Source organism: Rhopalosiphum maidis, chromosome 1 (assembly GCF_003676215.2).
Source record: "Rhopalosiphum maidis isolate BTI-1 chromosome 1, ASM367621v3, whole genome shotgun sequence".
Taxonomy (NCBI): Eukaryota; Metazoa; Arthropoda; class Insecta; order Hemiptera; family Aphididae; genus Rhopalosiphum; species Rhopalosiphum maidis.
Genome location: NC_040877.1, coordinates 57,206,264 through 57,225,561, shown reverse-complemented (window position 1 = coordinate 57,225,561; position 19,298 = coordinate 57,206,264). Strand labels below are relative to the sequence as shown.

General features: G+C 25.8%; 1 protein-coding gene across 7 annotated transcripts in view; it reads left to right on the top strand.

Moving 5' to 3' along the window:
- The window catches only part of LOC113548344 (octopamine receptor-like), a 162,218-nt gene that overhangs the window by 136,520 nt on the left and 6,400 nt on the right, over positions 1 to 19,298 (top strand). For 5 of the 7 annotated variants that reach the window (XM_026949183.1, XM_026949182.1, XM_026949181.1 and 2 more), the window contains 2 exons: positions 13,894 to 13,961; positions 14,090 to 14,286. In XM_026949183.1, coding sequence (XP_026804984.1) covers positions 13,894 to 13,961; positions 14,090 to 14,286 — 265 coding nt within the window. The remainder of the gene's footprint in view (positions 1 to 13,893; positions 13,962 to 14,089; positions 14,287 to 19,298) is intronic. The other 2 variants (XM_026949185.1, XM_026949184.1) reach the window with 2 other exon arrangements.

Genomic DNA, 19,298 nt, shown 5'->3' with positions numbered 1-19,298 from the left:
AAACATATTCAAGTGTGTGATGTGTACAGAATAAAAACACGAAACATATTAAAATGTATAATGCATTGTGTGTACGTTTTGTGAATTTGTGACGGACGCGCTTCGAAAACATAAAACATCGAAAAAATGTTTTTTTTAACTTTTATAACTCGTAGGACAGAATTGAAATGTATTAATAAAATAGCGTTTATTTCATATGCCCCACATATAATATTAGACGGGATTTCACGCAGTTGTGATTTTTTTAATAGTAACTACCTAAATGTTGAGTGGTCTTAGCAAAGTCCCGAGGAAACAGCGATTATGCATTAATACCAATACCAAAAAGTACCTAATCCAGATCAAAATCGATTTTCATTTGTCTGTCGAAATCATCCTGTATATTTACGAGCATATCCTCGCTGCGTTGTAATAAATATGAAAATAAACTCGTATTTTGTGCATTTACGCGTACACTTATAAATCTTTTGTAGAGCTGTCCTTACCAACGATAATTTTAACTGAGTGCCAAAAAACTAGTTTCCATTCTATGGTTATGATGAAAATAAGAGACAATTTTACTAAATTATGACCTGATTATAATTGTTTTATATATTCTTAACTGAATGTAAATTTTTTGTTCCAACTGTTCTTTAATCACAACTATCTAATACGTCAGTGTTTCTCCGATCAAGTGAAATCGTTAAAAAAATTATATTTTACCAGTGTCTTGGTGGATATATAAATTTGCTTACTAAATGTCACACAGTATCCATAATCTCTGGTATGATTGTTTACAATAAAGTTTATACTATATTCAAAAGTATAATTTCTGAGGAACAGTATGACAAGTAATTAAATCAATAGCCACTAATTTTCCAGTCTTCTAACACTATATCTTAGTCACTTTAAAATTAGACTATCGAGTATATGCCATGTACACAAATCTCTTGAAGACGTATGATAAAGCGTTACTATACTTTATTCCGAGTTATTTTCTTAAGATATACGTGATCCTTACTACTCCTCGTTTATTTCCTTCTTACTTGATGGCTGATAGACATCAATAAGTTAAGAACTTTAAGTCATTTACATACAAAGTTAACTCTGAAGTGTCCCAAGGTTCCCATTTTGCCCCATTACTATTTAATTTGTTTATTAATGATATAAAATTCCCCAACTAACGTAAACTGTTTTTTGCTGATGATATGAAAATATTTTAAATAATTAAATCACCTGCTGACAGAACTTTAGTCCAAGCCGACTCAATTTTCTCACCAACTAGTGTTAATTTAATAACCTACTTTTAAATGTCGAAAAATGTAAAATCACGACCTTTTTCAAGTCAAAAATAATTATTATAATCAACTAGTTTTAAAACAATATTGAATTGAAACGTGTTTAGTTGTACCTACACAGACTTAGGAAATTACTTTGATTCTTCTCTTTCTTTTAATTATCACTATTAATTTAGTATTTTTATATATAAAACAAAGTATCTTCAATTTTAGGTTATCGTAATTATACAGAATCAATAATCTACATGGATTAAAAATACTTAACTGTTCACTTGTTAGGTCGCTATTTTGTTATTTCTCTGTTATCTAGTACAGCTATCTGTAAACTATAACACTTAAACTACTAATCACACTGATAATAGGGCATTGCCTGTTTAAGTATAATAAATAAATATTCAGCTGATAAATTGATAATCAGTGTAATATTATTAAATTGTAATAACTAATTAAATAATAAATAATAATATTTGTATATGTTTTTCGGAACCTAAACCGCTAAAAGCATTGTATTTAAAACAGTATTTATTAATATTCACTTAAACCTAGAACTTCAAAAAGTTAGTCTATTGTGTGTATTAAATTATGTTTCTGTAACGATAATGAAAATATACTTATTATAGTGATACAATATTAAATTCTATAATTTGGCCAATAACTTTGGCAGTTCTTGAATTGAATTGAAACTTTCATAAACAATAAATATGTCTACAACAATGATTTCGAAAATAAACTAACAAAATTAATTACATGTATTCATGTTGGCGTATTTGAGTAGCGTGATAATAACTTACCATTTTGTATAGTCATAAATTAATTAAATTTTTTATGAAATCAAAGCGTATTGAAAATTGTATTGATTTTATATAAAAAATTTCAATGCTTTCAAATTACGTGCACAAAATGTATCTATATAGTATTAGTGCATTGATGCAAACACACAATTGCTAAGTACACAGTAAACTTAAAATATTATTGTCCGCTAATCAGAATATTATTTAGAAAAAATAATATTGCATAAAAAAATAAATATTATAACAATTAACAGCGTTAATTGATAGTCTAAAATGAGAAAAAAAATTGACTTCCATAACAAGATGAAACAATAAACGTTAATGATGGACTTGTACTCAGTTTATGGATGCAGTTATCCATCAGTCTGGCACACAGAAAATGGCATTTTGCACATTTTTTCGGAAAAATGAATAATCAATTAGTTATAATTTGTAACAACAAAATCAGAATTTATAAAATGATAACCATCAAATACATTTTTAAGTATATGGGGGTACATGACTTAAAATCAAATTTGAAAAGTAGTATGCAATTCGTCATTTTTTGCTTGACTATCAAATTCTAAATTAATTTCTTTGAGTTAATCACTTTTTTGATACACAAAATTTCATTTATCACTTTTACTCAATATGTATAGGTAGGTACTTTTGATTATTTTAAATTTGAATTTTGTTTTATAACTAACAACTTATAATCAACTCAACTGTCTCATGATAAATATACAATTATTTTTTAGAAAACCTATGGTTTTTTTACCTAGTTGCATCTATATACTTATTGGATATAATGGAAAAATATCTATTAAACTCCATTAAAATATATAGTTAATTAATATAAAAACTAACGCCTAATTAAACAAGTAACTTGAAATTATATTTAAAAATAGGTAGGTAGGTGTCTAGGGTATTCATAAAAAAATAGTGATTAAATATAAAAAAAAAAATGTCAAATTATATATATGATATTTTACCGAGGTGATTATATTTCATAATATTTATATCAAGTTTATTATTGTATTGTATAAATAATAAATATCTAGAACACTAAACATTTTCTGCACTATGTTAATAACTTGTAAATGTTATTAATGTTTTTTTTTATATCACTGAAAAGCTATTGTAATGGAACGAAAAAGTTACTTTTTGATTAAATATTTAATTTGAAAACACATCTACGTGGTCCAATTTATTTTAAATATATAATATTTAACACAGCTTATTGGCTTAAATGTTTTATACACTGTTAGTTAAAATGTGAGTGCTATACTACCTATGTAGAATTACATGTTGGCCAAACTTAAGAATCGGTTAATAAACACAAACCTACATATTATTACTATATATTTTATACGATAAAAATAAATGTGCTATATTTATGTAATGGCTGGGTATTTATGTTACTTTTATCATTTATAATAACCCATACTATAAAAAAAAACCCTGCTGAATTAACTGTAGGATTTTTTTGAAAATGGGAGTTTTTTTAAATTTAGAAATGGATTTTTAATATATTTCACATTTTATGATCTTATACCTATATTTAAAATCTTAAAAATAATAAAATTGATTTACATGTTATAAAATGTGTCTTGTATAAAATATTTTAAAAGTAAATAATTTTTAACAGTGATAAAAAAAACTATATTGAATCTTTATATATTTGGTATAAAAAGCCATAACAATAAGAAAAACAGGTAGTGAATACCATTCCGATGTACTTTATATATCGAATATGGTTCACTATTATGAATATGTTAATAACTTCTAAGCGGAAATGGTCTAACAGTCACCAAGTAATAATATTTTTTTTTATATAGCTATCAGTCTTTTATTTTACTTTTAGCATTATAGTAAGTTGATAAAATTAATTTCGAAAATATTGCATTTATTATAATAATATTAGTATTTAATAATGATTATAATAATATATATATTTATACCAAATTATATCAATTTATATAACTCAAAATTTAATAACATATTTCGGTAAATATCGTAAAACAATAAAAATAGATTTATAGTACCTATAAATGGATATTTTAAAATAAATCAAAAATATTATTGCGTATAATAAAATTCATAAAATAATAAAAAATACGTAAAAGTATAAGTTCTTGCGAATAATGTTTTTAATGATAACAAAATAATTAACACATCATTGTTTTTCGTTTAAATAAATAATTTCATAATCATCAAAATCCCTTGATTTCTGAACTATCCATCAACGCTATTCCTGGTGACCCCTCCAGAAGGCGACTCAAACGTACCTGGTGTCGTGACCTATTAAATTAAAATTATTATATTTTATACTTAATCTCATTTTTTCTTAAAAATGTTCTAAAATTAACTCCTACTCTTATAAGTGCCTCCAAGAATGGCTTCTTATCTCCTGTCCCTCAAGCCATGATACCTTAATCACATACGCATATTGTAAAATATTAATTACAGATTGTGTATTAAATAATAATTGTTAAAAAAAAATAATAATAATAAATAAGTTATTTCATCCAAATGGGAAATTTAAATGTCAATAAAATTTTAATTGCCTTTAAATATATTTATATTTTATAGTTCTAGTTCGAAAAATAGTAAAAGTAATAAAGTAATAGTTTAGTTCTATTCATGAGAAATCTTGTATTAAATTTTCAAAACTTAGAAAAAAACGAAAACTATTTATGAATTTTTATTACAAACTAGTTTTCTATTTTTTGTAATTTTTGACGAATTTTGTCAAAGTTCTAACTTCATATTATGCATATTAAAAAAAAAATTGCCTATATAATTTTAATGTTTGTTTGTATATGATAAAAACTAATATGGGGTCTTATTAAATTTTTTTGAAAGGATTTTGATCTAAACTTCAGTTTTTATATAATGTATTTAAACATTTTAAACAGAATAATTTAGGTACAATAACAAAATTTTAAGAAAAAACTATCTAGCTAAAGCTATAAAGTAGATAGTGTTTAATAATAATATTACAGAAAAATAATTTTATAACTTTTTATTTGTAAATTATGACGGAACAATATAAACCTAAAAAAATTCTAAACGGTTTTTTAAAAATATGTATTTGTTATATTTTTTTGTAAAAATGTGTTTAATGATATTTTTTTTATTATACAAAGAAAACTAACTTAGACAATAAAGATTATTAAAAAAAATGTAATGGTTTAATGTACTAATAATTGCTGTATTATTATTTAACTATTTCGCGGTAATCTTAATATTTTTAATGTACTTTAAAAAAAAAACCGTTGCACAACTTGACAGAGAAAAATTCAATTATAATATATTATTATAGACCTAACCTCTCTTAGCTCGTCTCAGCACAGGTAAATCATAAATTGTATCATCAAATGCTAAACATTGGAACGCAACCATATCAACAAATAAATCTAATTTCATGCCAACGTACTATATTATCATAATCGTGTAATATTATTATAGTCCATAGGATTTTAATATTTATAAATCGAATTAAAAATGTTTATGACTGCTAAAGACTTGATATTCTCATAATACCTCTTGACCACAATCATTATAAGGGTACATTCAGAAAGGATTTTTTTAAATCACATTTTAATGATGAGCTCTTGCGGGGTTTTTGTTTCTGCAAATGGAAATCGAATATTTTTCTGTGCGTACGGTTTTATGAAATGGTTGGATTTTATTTTTCCATATACAGTATATTGTACGATTGTCGTACCACAAAACTAGAATTTGTTCTCCTCAATAAATATCCAGCTCAGACACCCTTAATAAAATACATTATATTATTATATTATGTATACTGAACTGTAGAAATTGATAGATATTATTGTATAGAATTATCATCATATCGTACATAATATTATATACCTCGGACTCGTAAAAACGTTATCGGTTTTATTATTGTGTCGTTATGGATGATGGTCTGCTATTCTGTATTACGCTTTCTGTTATTAGTTTATTACATCATCTACTACAGCTAAGGTTTTATGGTGCCTATTATTCGGGTTAATATTAACCGATTCGTCTGAAATATTCTTGTATACGCATTTCTCAAAGAAATTATAGAAATACACTAAATTAAAGGTATAATAATGTATTATGATGCATATTTACGTATATGAACATAATAATATTATATTACACTACGTACATTTCCGCCAGTAGATTATCGTTAAAATATATCACCGTCATAATGTGAGTGCGGTTATGTGTGTTTTTGTGTGCGGGTCGCGGTCATGTGTGCTCTCCGTCGTCAAAAGCTTCAACGGCAGTTAGATCCCGCTCACGAACGTGGTTCTGCAACGTTTAAGATTATACGATGGTTCGGAGCTGGGTAGGCAGGTGCATCGTCATAATGAATTGCGTACATACAAGAAGATATGCCCCGTGTGTGTATACAATTATATTATATAAAATAGTTTTGCGTATGTATAAACCTTTGCGGTTCGTTCATGTTGTATAATATTATATTATCTACTGGCGGTATTACCCGGCTTTACCGGGATTATCGTATCTATATAGCGTGTGTGTATAAAGATACATAAAATCATAAATTTTGATTTGTTTTTTTTTTTTTTTTTTAACGAAGAGAAACAATATCGATGTTTATTATGCTGTTAACGCACTTCTGTCGAGGCTACGAACATTTAAGTACCTATTAAATACCTTCGAATTATTGTGTTAAACAATTAATTTTGTTCCGCTCCATTGTTTTAATACATTTAAAATTATGGAGAAAAACAAACACAAATAAACATTATCAAATTTCAAGGTTTAATTTGAATATGAAAAACTAATAATATGTACAGTGGCAGACAACTCTATGGTGTAGACGGTACACATGCAATCACGGTAGGCCACAACCGAACAAAACACATTTAAAATGAAGGAAATTTAAACTAATACACACGGTAGGCTTTTTTGAGTTAGTCCGACCTAAAGATAAATAAAATCGTATCGAAAATTCTAGTATATTTAAAAAAATGAATAACCTTATTTAATCTTTCTGTAATAATAAGCACGTATGTGTAGTTGGGACGCTTAACTCGATAATAAATAAAATACCTGTAAATACAATTGACACTTGCCATGTAGAAATTAAAAATTATAGTTTATCAACAATATGGAGTTGAATTAAAAGAGTAATGAAATTAGATTTGTAAAATTTAAACTTCGAAGGCAATTTAAATCAATTTTCATTTTTTATTACCTACTCATATAATATTCTCGTAATTATACGTTTTCAAATTATTTTCTACGCATAAATTACGATTTTACTAAAATAATATAAAAATAAAATTATAATTTTCTAAATCTATATTTTAAACATACATTTCACTAAAAATAAAGAATCGAAATGAAATATCTAATCAAAATAGAAAAAATTGGATTCTTAAAATGATGTGTCATGGTGTTCTTTTTTTATATTTTCAGCATCACCGAACAATATTAATTATACGTTTAATAACAAATATAAAAAAAATAATAAATTATACTATTATATACATGGTTTAAGGTAAAACTATGCGTACCTTCTCATTGTGTTATTAATTTTTCGTTAATATCATCTGGTAATCAGAAAAAAATCAAAATTCATAAGAATTGACATATTCAAAAATCGAAACAAAATTTTTTTTTATTTACCAACAATGCCCATACGTGTATTAATTATCAAATGTACCCTTTTTTAATCACCCTAAATATATACATTTTTTTCATACTACATTTGTATTTAAATCTATTCCTACGTATCATTTTTTTATTGGCCAAATTCCAGTTTTATGAAACGATACACTCTTTCAATGAACAAATAAATAAAAACAAAGATTACAAAGATCACAGAAACCTTCGTAAGTTTGAATGAAGTATCTAAGTCGAATTTTAATTACCTCGGTTCAGATCATATATTATCAACTTAAAACGATATTAATTTTGATTTACATAAATATGGAGAACCTGTACGCACTACAGTCGTCCACCCAGTTAGCGAAAAAAAATAATTATTATATTATTTTAGGACTTAGTAATAAATAATAACGCAATCTATGATTTACTCGATATTATTTTCTACTAAAATCTAAATTAACATTTTATGTTATTTTCTTCACGTGCATTAGTTTGAAACCAAATTTCTTAGCATCTAAGGCTAACAAGATATATAATATTATTGTGTTGATAGTATCACGATTCGTTTTTCGACATCATACACCTATCTACGATTAATTTTAACTAGGAAACGCATACGGCCGTAAAATTAAAGTAATTTATACGTATAGATAGCTTTCTTTTATAGTTTAAGTTTGTAAGGTACATAAAACGACACAAGACTATCCTCATTTCGTTTTGATTAAATACATTATTTTTAGTGTTCAACTTATGAGCAGGATAAACCATGATTCTCTTGAGTCCAAGTGTACGTTGTTTAGGTACGTAAATTTATGATCTTAAAATTTCCAACGATCACAGCCGTTGTTGATTACACACCTCTTCGTATAACCGACAAAGCTGCTATAAGGAATACACAATATTATCAAAAATTTTGTTGACGTTTGTTTCATTATCATAACATAATGATATCTTATGAAATAACACCCAATTTGTTTAATTTTGAAATCTCAAAATATAGTTGGTTGTTGGGTAATTTATCATTTGCGAGAGACTTAACGCTGCTATCGCATGGATACAAAGTCTATTGTCATCAATTTCGTGTACAGATATCATGGCAAGTTATACGTTTAATAATAATTTTTGTAGCGCACATAGGCAGGTATAATGTATCACATATTTTTGTCTGCTGCTTCGAAGTGACTTACACGTCAACGATTTGATGTTTAAAATATCACTTATGTGTGTAACATGATGAAAAATTGTGTAGATATTAAAACAATATTATCAAATTAAACTCAAATTTTGATTAATTGTTATGTTTATAAGTTTTGTATATAAGTTTTTTATGATTTCTTATAATTAGTTTAGTCAGCTATTGCCCCTAAACCAATCGAAATACTTTTCTCTCCATAAACTAACAACAGATTTCCAGCTTAGTGTTTCTTTTTTAATTAATTACGTATTCAATGTTCTGTAACAGAGCACTTTTTTCGTGAATGGACAACCATATTGCATCGCGTGATTTTTGAAAAAATTTCGTGCCGAATTTGGATCTCTCGTTTGGTGGTGTTTGATGATAATAATAATGGTTGTGAATGATTGAACCGCAACAGAGCGATTGGGCATACACTTTGGAAGGTACGACGTTATAATTCATAACGACCATCTGTGATTTAACGACAAATCGGAAACTGGAAAACGGAATACGGTATTTGTGTCAAAGTTATAATGCACCTAACATAATACATATTATTATTTTTCCGGTAATAATTATCAGTGTAACGTCAACGCACTAGTGACGGTAAATGGGTTTATTAAAATAACGACTTTCAAACTTTATTGTTTATATTATATACAGTGATTATACGTATGGACATGATGTGGTTGCTTCAGCTGATGCTGCAATTAATGAGAGAACATCGCACCTATTTTAAATTATAATATATGATAACGACGATAATAATGACAATAAATTATAATACTTTTTCATAGTTGTTAAAATTATTTTAATATAAGTATATTATAACGGCTACATCTCACACGTCTTTAATCGCCGTTGTATAGTTTTAACCACTTAATATGAATTTATTCAAGGTTGAAATAAGTACACAAGTAAGTCGACCACATAATAGTATACCATTATTACATGACGTTTTGTTTTTTAACATCTTTCGTTTCCAAAGTTGTTTCCAATGTGTAACAGTTGATAATTTCCTATTTAACGATATAATAATTTTACAAATATTATATGGATCGATTTCATTAATGCCGAAATGTGGGCAGAAAATAAGAACACATTAATTATCACTTAACAAAAAATTGTATAAAGTGACTTTTGTATTTTAAGTATATAAATATAAATACACTAAAACATTACACATACGACCTTATGTCTAATGCAAATACTTTAAATAACAAGGTCTTGATAAAAACATATTTCAAATTTAATTGCGATGGTAAATTCCCAGTCAGTATTAGTGAACGTATAATATTTAAGTGTTTAATATCATATTAACCTATATTGCACTTCGTTTTGTAATATAATATAATGTTAGCTTAAGCAAACGCTCTTATCTGATAAAAAACAACTCAAAAACGTTACGTCAATAGAATTGTTTCCACTAACAAAATTGTTATTTAAAACATAGTTTTAATAATAATAAATAATTAAGCTCAATAATATAGCACACTAATATGCAATTAATTGTTTTTATTTTCAATAATTTCAGACATGTTATGATAATATTATAAATGTTTTGTTACACGACTCACGCGTGTTCACAAATTATACAATTTAAATGTAATTTCAATTATTATAAATTATAATAATAAATATAACATATTATTATGTGTTTATATATTATTATTGTTAATTATATTTTATGTGCTAGTATATTGTATCATTTTAATATTAGTTAAAACATTTGATTTAATCTTGAAAAAAATCAACAAATGTGTCTCAAAATATGTATTTTATAGTTTGATAATTTAATATATTCCCGTGGAACCATTTCAACCTTGAAAGTTACAAAAAACTAAATGAAAAAAAAATGTTTATTTTTTTTGTGCATAAACTTATAGTTTACAATATTTTTCATTATTCATTATAATATACAGATATACATTCGTATATCGAATTGATACATCATTACACCTACAGTGTGTAATGCCACAGAAGTCAGAACTTCTTTTATGTAAGCAATAAAAAATCGAACATACTCGTTTTTATTAACTAAATTTCAACTCATTTCTTAAATGTTTCTAAATTTCATTATTAATGAATTATTATAATACAATTTGATTTGATATTTTTAGAACATCGTGTTGTGTTATGATTGTTGGCTACCGTTTAATATTATTATTAAATAGTTAAACTTCCATGTTACGAACCCTCGAGAGCTACAAAATAAAAAGGCGGAAAGTGTGGATACCGCTCTGCTGTATATTATATATAATATGTTATGTTGATTGGATCATTGAAATGGATGTGTTATTTTAGAATTTAATGATTTATCAAAAAACGATTCTGTATGAAGACCTAAGATATTTAAAATGAAATTAGTGATTTATTTTACTCTTAGTATTATATAAAGTTATTTAATTTTTTCTAAAAACATTATATTTAATATATTTTTTTATCATACATAAGTATTATTTAATTTTGAGTACGTTATTCCGGTATTTATTAATTTATTGACGTTCAACTATCAATAATATAATAAATGAAATGTTTGGGTGAAAATTAATTTAACTTTCTATATTACTCATAGTAAAACAAATTACTTTACCTAATAACAATGTAAAAAACATAACAAGATATATTAAAATAAACTTAGTGGTATATATAGGCTGATAGATCGTCTCCTCTTAGTTGTTCATGTATTATAATGTTATGGCTATCATTTAATTCAAATTTAATATATCTATTACAGTGAACCACTCGATAGTTACTGTACATCAGAATGGTATCCACTTGCTTACTTCCTTCCTCTTTCCAAAGTATTAGCAAGATTCACTTTCCTATCAGAAAAGCTATTGAGGTTGACAACTAGACATTTTTTTTTTATTATATAGTGTCTTCGGGAAATAAAAAATATAATGTACTCACTCTGCTCATATTTAAAAGTTCGTATAGTAAAGAAATTCATTAAAAACAAATACATCAATTTAGATTCAATTTGATGATAGTTCTCAAGAAATATTTTGATAATCAGAAAATATTGTTATATGATAATATAGAAGTTTAATTAAGTATATGTATTAATTTTATCGATGAATCACAAATCAATTTAATACATGTAAATAATTAATTAAATTATGATTTCAATACTGAAAATAATTATATTAGGTTGAGGTTTTATTTTTAATATAATATTTTATGATGACCACAAATTGCATTAATTGCAATCAGAAGTTTCAAGGTTAAGTTAACTTCTTTAAATTCAATAACTATTGCATGAACAATTTTGATATCCTCTGAATTTTAATTCAATCTAAGTATTTAAATTTTATTAGACAACGAAGATACCGTTATACATAATTTACACTTACAAAATGGCTTGTTTTTATAATAAATTATAAATATTATCATGTACAGTACGTAAACTTTTTTATGGTATAATATATTATTCTGGTAATAACATGGTATTACTTTTAAGACAAAGCATTGCATATATTATAGGTATTTTAAAAAATGTCGAAAACAAAAAATATATTATTCAATATGTTTATAATAATCACATTATGTATGGATATTATTATAAAGGTGATATAAATTTTAGTGAACACAAACCAGAAAATTATTTAAAAATAAAATTTATTTATTGTTTTAACGAAAATAATTTTACATCTGCACATTAACTTTGGTTTGACCCCATAAAGATGTAATAATATTATCGTTATTTACTACTTTACTACTCTCAAAATAACCTAAACAATTTGTAAAAAAAAATATGTTTATTTTTATTTCCTTGGCGTTTACAAAGTTGGCATAACAGTATAATATTGTTATGTTATAAATTTGTTTTTCATACAATATAATTCGTAATATTAGGTATAAGTAATAAAAATACGTTACGTACATTAAGATATTTAAACACGATCAATAATTAAATATATCACTGCCTAATCTGTCGCACATCGATTCTCAATCAATTTTAATCTACTTAACTTTCTATGTTTGAAATCCAATTTATCTCAATATTTTATTCGATGAATTTGAAACTTTTTTGATATTAAATACTTACTAAACATTAAATCCTTTAAAACTACATATAAATAATATCCCATCAATTAATATATTGTTATATTATGTGTTTTAAGTTTTTAGCCCAAAATCACTTAGACATTATTAATGAATCCACGAAAAACGCTGCGAGTGTATTTTTGTTTCGTAATTCGTGTGTAAGACAAAGATAACAAAATTTAATGAATACATCTGACAAACTCTTACAATATAATTTTGAAGTTTAATGTAACTAATTAAAGTAATTTCCATCTGAGAAAAAATGGTTGCTTCAATAACAAAAGTTCGACGTACGTATAATTATGGTGTGTTCAAATTCAGTTATTAATAATATTCTGACCTATTTATGATATTTATTGTGCGCTATACATTATCTTATATAATTACCCGGTAACTATCAGTGAATATATGAATTTCAGCTAATAGCTATAACCGTATATATTATGTATTTTTTTTTTATGTGTCTATTTATTGAATACTTAAATAATACCATCGAACGTTAATGAATTATATAATATTATTTAAATGTAATATGTTAATTTGTGGTTTTGTATTATATAAACTGGGTTCTCGTGTCTATAATTATGATAAGCTCGAACCTCTCTGTGCATCATCATAACTGTGAGCAGTTATTACATATATGTAATATGTATACTGTGAAATTTTTAATTAGATCTTATTGTTGAGCAAAATATATTGGTTAGGACGGTTAGAATGAATATCAGATAGAATTTTTGGGAAATAATAATAATTTTGAAATATTTTTGGAACATTATCGTTTTCAAAACATGTTGTGGTAGATAGTGTGCGATTATTTTGAGTCCACCGCGGTGCATAATCTTATAATATTATAAGCGATATGTTTATGTACAAACTAATATAGCGTTCATTGTAACTGTTATGCGATATAAGAACACCTATAAATAAGTGCGAAATGTGAGTGTTTTATATAACTTATTTTCGTTGATTTTTTTTTCAGATATCCCGTTACAGCCACGAATCGATGGAAAGACCATCGGTGGAAATGGACGAAATCGTACGCGTCAGGTAAATAGAACGCGATCGAACGATCGGCGTATGTGTGTAACATTATAAAATAACTGAATTATTACATATTTTAATACTATCATCGTATTATTGTATTGCATGTTGTTAATTTTACCCGACAATTGTAGCTATAATATCAGTTTGCGCAGAGGTGACGATTGCCGAGTTTCGCTGAAGCGCGAAAACAAAACGGCGCAGACACTGTCTATAGTGGTCGGCGGATTTATCGCCTGTTGGCTTTTGTTCTTCATCGTGTACCTGATTACGCCGTTTTTGCCGGCGTCGGCCATACCGGAAGACATGATAAAGTGGCTTACGTGGTTGGGTAAGCACTATTAAATGTATTGACATTGTATATTGTTTTGGCCATGGCCGTGGGCTAACCATCACTACAACAACAGCACCGGAAGTGGAATCGATGCCATGTTAATAATTAATATAACAGTTGCCTCCCTGTGACAAACGTAAGGTTTTTTCGTTTTAGCCCTTTTCTGGGTCTTAAGCAATTATTTGGCACAAAACAGAATTTCTAAAAAAAAGAATCAACATTTATAGTTAGGACCATTATTATTCTTATTTTTTGATAAAAACTGTCAGTGGTTATTTTTCTATCATATCGATGCAGTTGGCGTGCTAATATCATCATCCAACGTGCATAACACGAAGGTACACTACTCCAGTAGTGTAATGGAAGGTATACGCGGGTATACGTATACCCAAAACTCTAAAATTCTTAAATGCGTATAGGAAAGTCAATAAAACAAATACGCGGGTATACGGTCGTAGCTTTTTGGATGATAACCATATTACCTACCACAATTTATTAATAATATACTTATAATTTAAACATTTCTAATTATTTTTTTTTATTCTCATAACTCCAAGAAAATTGGTGTACCAGAATAATTAATTATGATTAATTATAAAATGATAAGAAATAGGAAAATTTAAAATTGTCCAAACGTCAAAACAAATATTTAAAATTAAATTAATATTATGAGTTATGGCGACGGCAATATGGTATATAGGTATGAGAAAAATGAAGTACAACAATTGGGCCGTAGATTTTTATTAAATACATCTGTACTAGTACAGGGGATGAGAAACTTTATTCATAATAATACAATGAATGAAAAAATATAGGAATTAAATATACTTTTAAAAACATTGCTAGTTACTATACAGCAGAATGTGGACGGGGATTTAGTTTAATGTCTAATGAACATAATACGTTCAGACCTAAGATCTAAATTGACAATAAAAGATATAACAAATCTTATGTTTATCAATATAAATGGGCCACCTCTTAGTATATGAAACCCAACAAAATATGTTGGAATTATAAGCTGGCTGTTGCAGCACAGATCGGCCGATGATAACTGTTCAAGGAAAGTGGAGCCATTAGAAAAACAAAGTGGAAATTTTTTTAAATTATAAATAAATACATTTGCTATAATTAAATTATATATTATTATGTATTTAAATATATTTATTATAATAGATAAATTTAAGTTAATTAGTATACGGGGGGTGTGGGAGGCAGTGCCCCTCACGTATTACATATTTCCCAATTTAGGTGTATACCCAAAAAAGTATTTACGACTACACCACTGCGCTACTCCAATAATGAAAATACGTATTAGTATATTACATTAAATTGCGACGATGTATATGACGTAGCGCACGTATAGTTATACGTTTTATATACATATATATTTTTTTTATCGTCAAGTTTGATTAATATAATTAATCTCACTATACGCATAGACGATACACACGTAGATAAACTTTTTTGTCGTCTTGTAAAACGATCGTAACTATATTATTATATTATAAATTATCACAAGAACACCCACAGATTATTATTGTGATTTTAAGACCAGTACCTTGTTAGTGTCGCATAAATATACATTTTTAATCTGTCGTTAATTTATTAAAGAGTTGTAATTATATGGACATTTAATTTATTAGTCCATGATTTCTATAGTAATTTTTATATTTGTATACAATTGTTCTCTCTTCTGTATAAAATATTTAGTTTTTAATAAAATATCAGTAAAGAAACAAAATATAGCTGTGAAAAAAGTAATTTAGCCAATGTATTTTGGAAAAAAGATATTCTGTATTTTTAGCACAACTCTTAATTAGATTTTATGAACAATAACCTATTGTAATTTATTGATTTCCTTATGGACTTTTAAACTTACTCGAATAAAAATTCAGATGTTCGAATTTTCCAAATATTTCAATAAGTTAAACGGTAGATGGTTCTGAATTTCGTAAAATGTGTTAGTACAATAATGACATTGTAACTTGCATAGTATGGTGTACGGATAACACTTACTAAATAGATGTGGGAGAATAAGACAGTCTATAATTAACTAATTTTCTTTTGATTTAAAGTTAGTTACATTTGAAGGGGAAACAAAATATTGTATTGACAACAATATATCGAGTGTAAGACATTATATATATATATATATAAAATAATACTATAAGGCGTAAAATAATAACGAAACTATAGAGAATATTTATAAGTATAATTTCCATGAATTTATAAAAATTAAAACTTAAAAAATAATGTATAAATAAATTTTTAAAAATTGTACAAAAGATCAAAAATAATTAATAGTGAATAATTAAAGAATACCATGTAATCGTAAAATGTTATCAAAAATAATACGACAAACCTTCCCAACAGTAATAATATTTCGAAACTTTATACTCGTTTAAACATCTAAAAATAAACTTAAATAGATATTTATAGTTTATACTAAGATTGGAATAAGTACCTAATTACTATGCCTATGTGATACTTGATCAATAATTATTAACGAAAGTTGCTTGGTGTTTAAAATATTCAAAAATATTATTTTTAGAACCCAATAATAACAACATCGAAATGGTTAAACTAACGAATTTACGTTTAGGTAAAATATTATTCATACTCACGTTTAATACCATTAGTTTCGTTCACTAGAGCCTGGGGTTCAACATCACCCTATAAAAATCTCCTGCTGGAAATGTGCTGGGATATTTAATTACAAGATTTTGTAACAACATAATATGATGCCTCCTAAACCCAGTTTTAATTTCTATAAACAAATCAAATCCGTGGAACAGGCCTACATTTAGGAGATCAGAGTGGGGGATTGATACCCCTTTTGGTTGAATTGATATGGATGATACACTTTATTTTTTTTCATTTTTTGTATTTACCTAACTATATAGCATTATAATAATGTAATGTAAACATAATTTTGTACAAATTGTATTCTCAATTTATAAGTAAAAAAATATGAAAATGTGAAAATTTTAATTTCTGAAGTGTACTGTGGGGTATTCTCTAAATTTATTTGTATACGAACAATTCCTCGAAAACCCGATTATTACATTACACAAAACGTAGCTCGCAATTGGCGTAGATGTTACTTATTTCGCAACGAATTATGATACATTATCATAATAATATTATGTACGATACAGTAAAATAATTTAGTATTATTCTGAGTATTTTAATTTACTTAATTTGTACTTGATATTTTGTTATTCTGTGGTTTCATTTGTTTTACAAATAGATGGATATATAAGTATAGTTATAATTTTGTGTTAGAGTGAACACATTTTATAATATGAATGATATTATTTTATTATTATTATTTAAAATATAATTAAAGTTTTATAATTGTATTTTTTTATTTAACTTGGCCCTATTATAAGAGCGAAATTTCATAAATGCTTCTGGTTCCAAAATTCTATGCACGACCATACGTGGAGCAGGAAGAACAATGATAACTGATAGACTGACATATCGAATTTATTCTTTGTGCTATAGAAATTATGAACTTACAATTTATTATTCCATTATATTTCTACAGGACTGTTCTTTTTACAGTTATAAATGTGTCCATTTTCGTAAAGTTCTTAAATTATAACTTTACCATATGTACTTGGAAATTAAATTTATAATAATTTCTTTTGTTATAGTATTTTATAAATTCTTCTGTTATATCTTAATTTATTTTCTTGTAGGTTTTTATCGATTAATAATATTGATAATGTTATTTTAATTTTAAATATATTTAAATACTTATTGAATACAAATATTATATTACCAGCTATAATATGGCGTGATATGGATGGATTCAGTGAAACGATCTTAACAAGTATAAATCCCACTTACAACATCAGTATAACAACGAATAGAAATCAGAAGACAGAGATAATTAAAGCGGCAAACTATCTCAATGTTCTGTTTTAAAGAGCCAAAAAGATAAGACGGCGTATTATATAGGCAATCTAGGTACATAAATTAGAAGTAGATGCTTTTAAGTGTTATAAATCGCAGATAAACAATGTATCTATGTAAATACAAGAGTAATAATATTATAATTTATATTATAAACTATAAGTTTAAAATACTATTATAGGTGTATTCTGAAGAAGAACAAGTAATAATAATTCGAATAAAATATTAAATTAAAATCACATTTAATTTTAACTTAAACAGCTTTTAACGAGTAGTTCAATGCTCATACAAGTACATGACATAATGTAATTAATGTTCCAACGAAGTTAGCCATTATTCTACAGTCGATCAAACAATAGTATTGATTTTAAGTTTAAAATTATATATTTTTGAACGTCGCTCTAGTAAGTTATTATGGTACTAAATAAACAGCTCACGCCATTTTATGCAATATATTTTTGATAACTATATATATTATGACGTATATTATAGTTTATAAGTTACAAACTGATGTTATTTATTCGTTACAAAATTTCTCGTGTAATCAAAATCATAAAATAATTTCTTAAAAATACATAGGAAAAAAATGTGCAAAATTTAAAAACTACAATAATATTATTATTAGTAGGTAATAACAGAGGTCTATTTAATTTAAAAACTACATATTATTTAATGAATTCACAAAATGTTCGTATATTTTATGACGTGGACGCGCGGTTTCAATCAAAATTTAATTTAAATATTGACAACTTGTAAAAATTCTTTCTATTTAATACACGTAATATATTATGCAGAATTATTAATCAATAATATAATAAATAATAAATCACCACTTTTAGATTGACACTTAATATTATTTAAATATTTAGATTTTTAGATTTTTTTTTTTATACAAAATTGGTTTTACTTCATTGTATTATACGTGAAGACGATTTATTATTCGAAACTTAAGTTAGTAAGTAAATAAGTTGTTATACCCTCTTCCCCCACCTTGGTATGAAAAAATTATCATCTCTAATGCATATAGAACTAAGCAGACAGTTATCAATCTTTTCTTAAGAATAATTAACATTTCGAGAAATTATTGC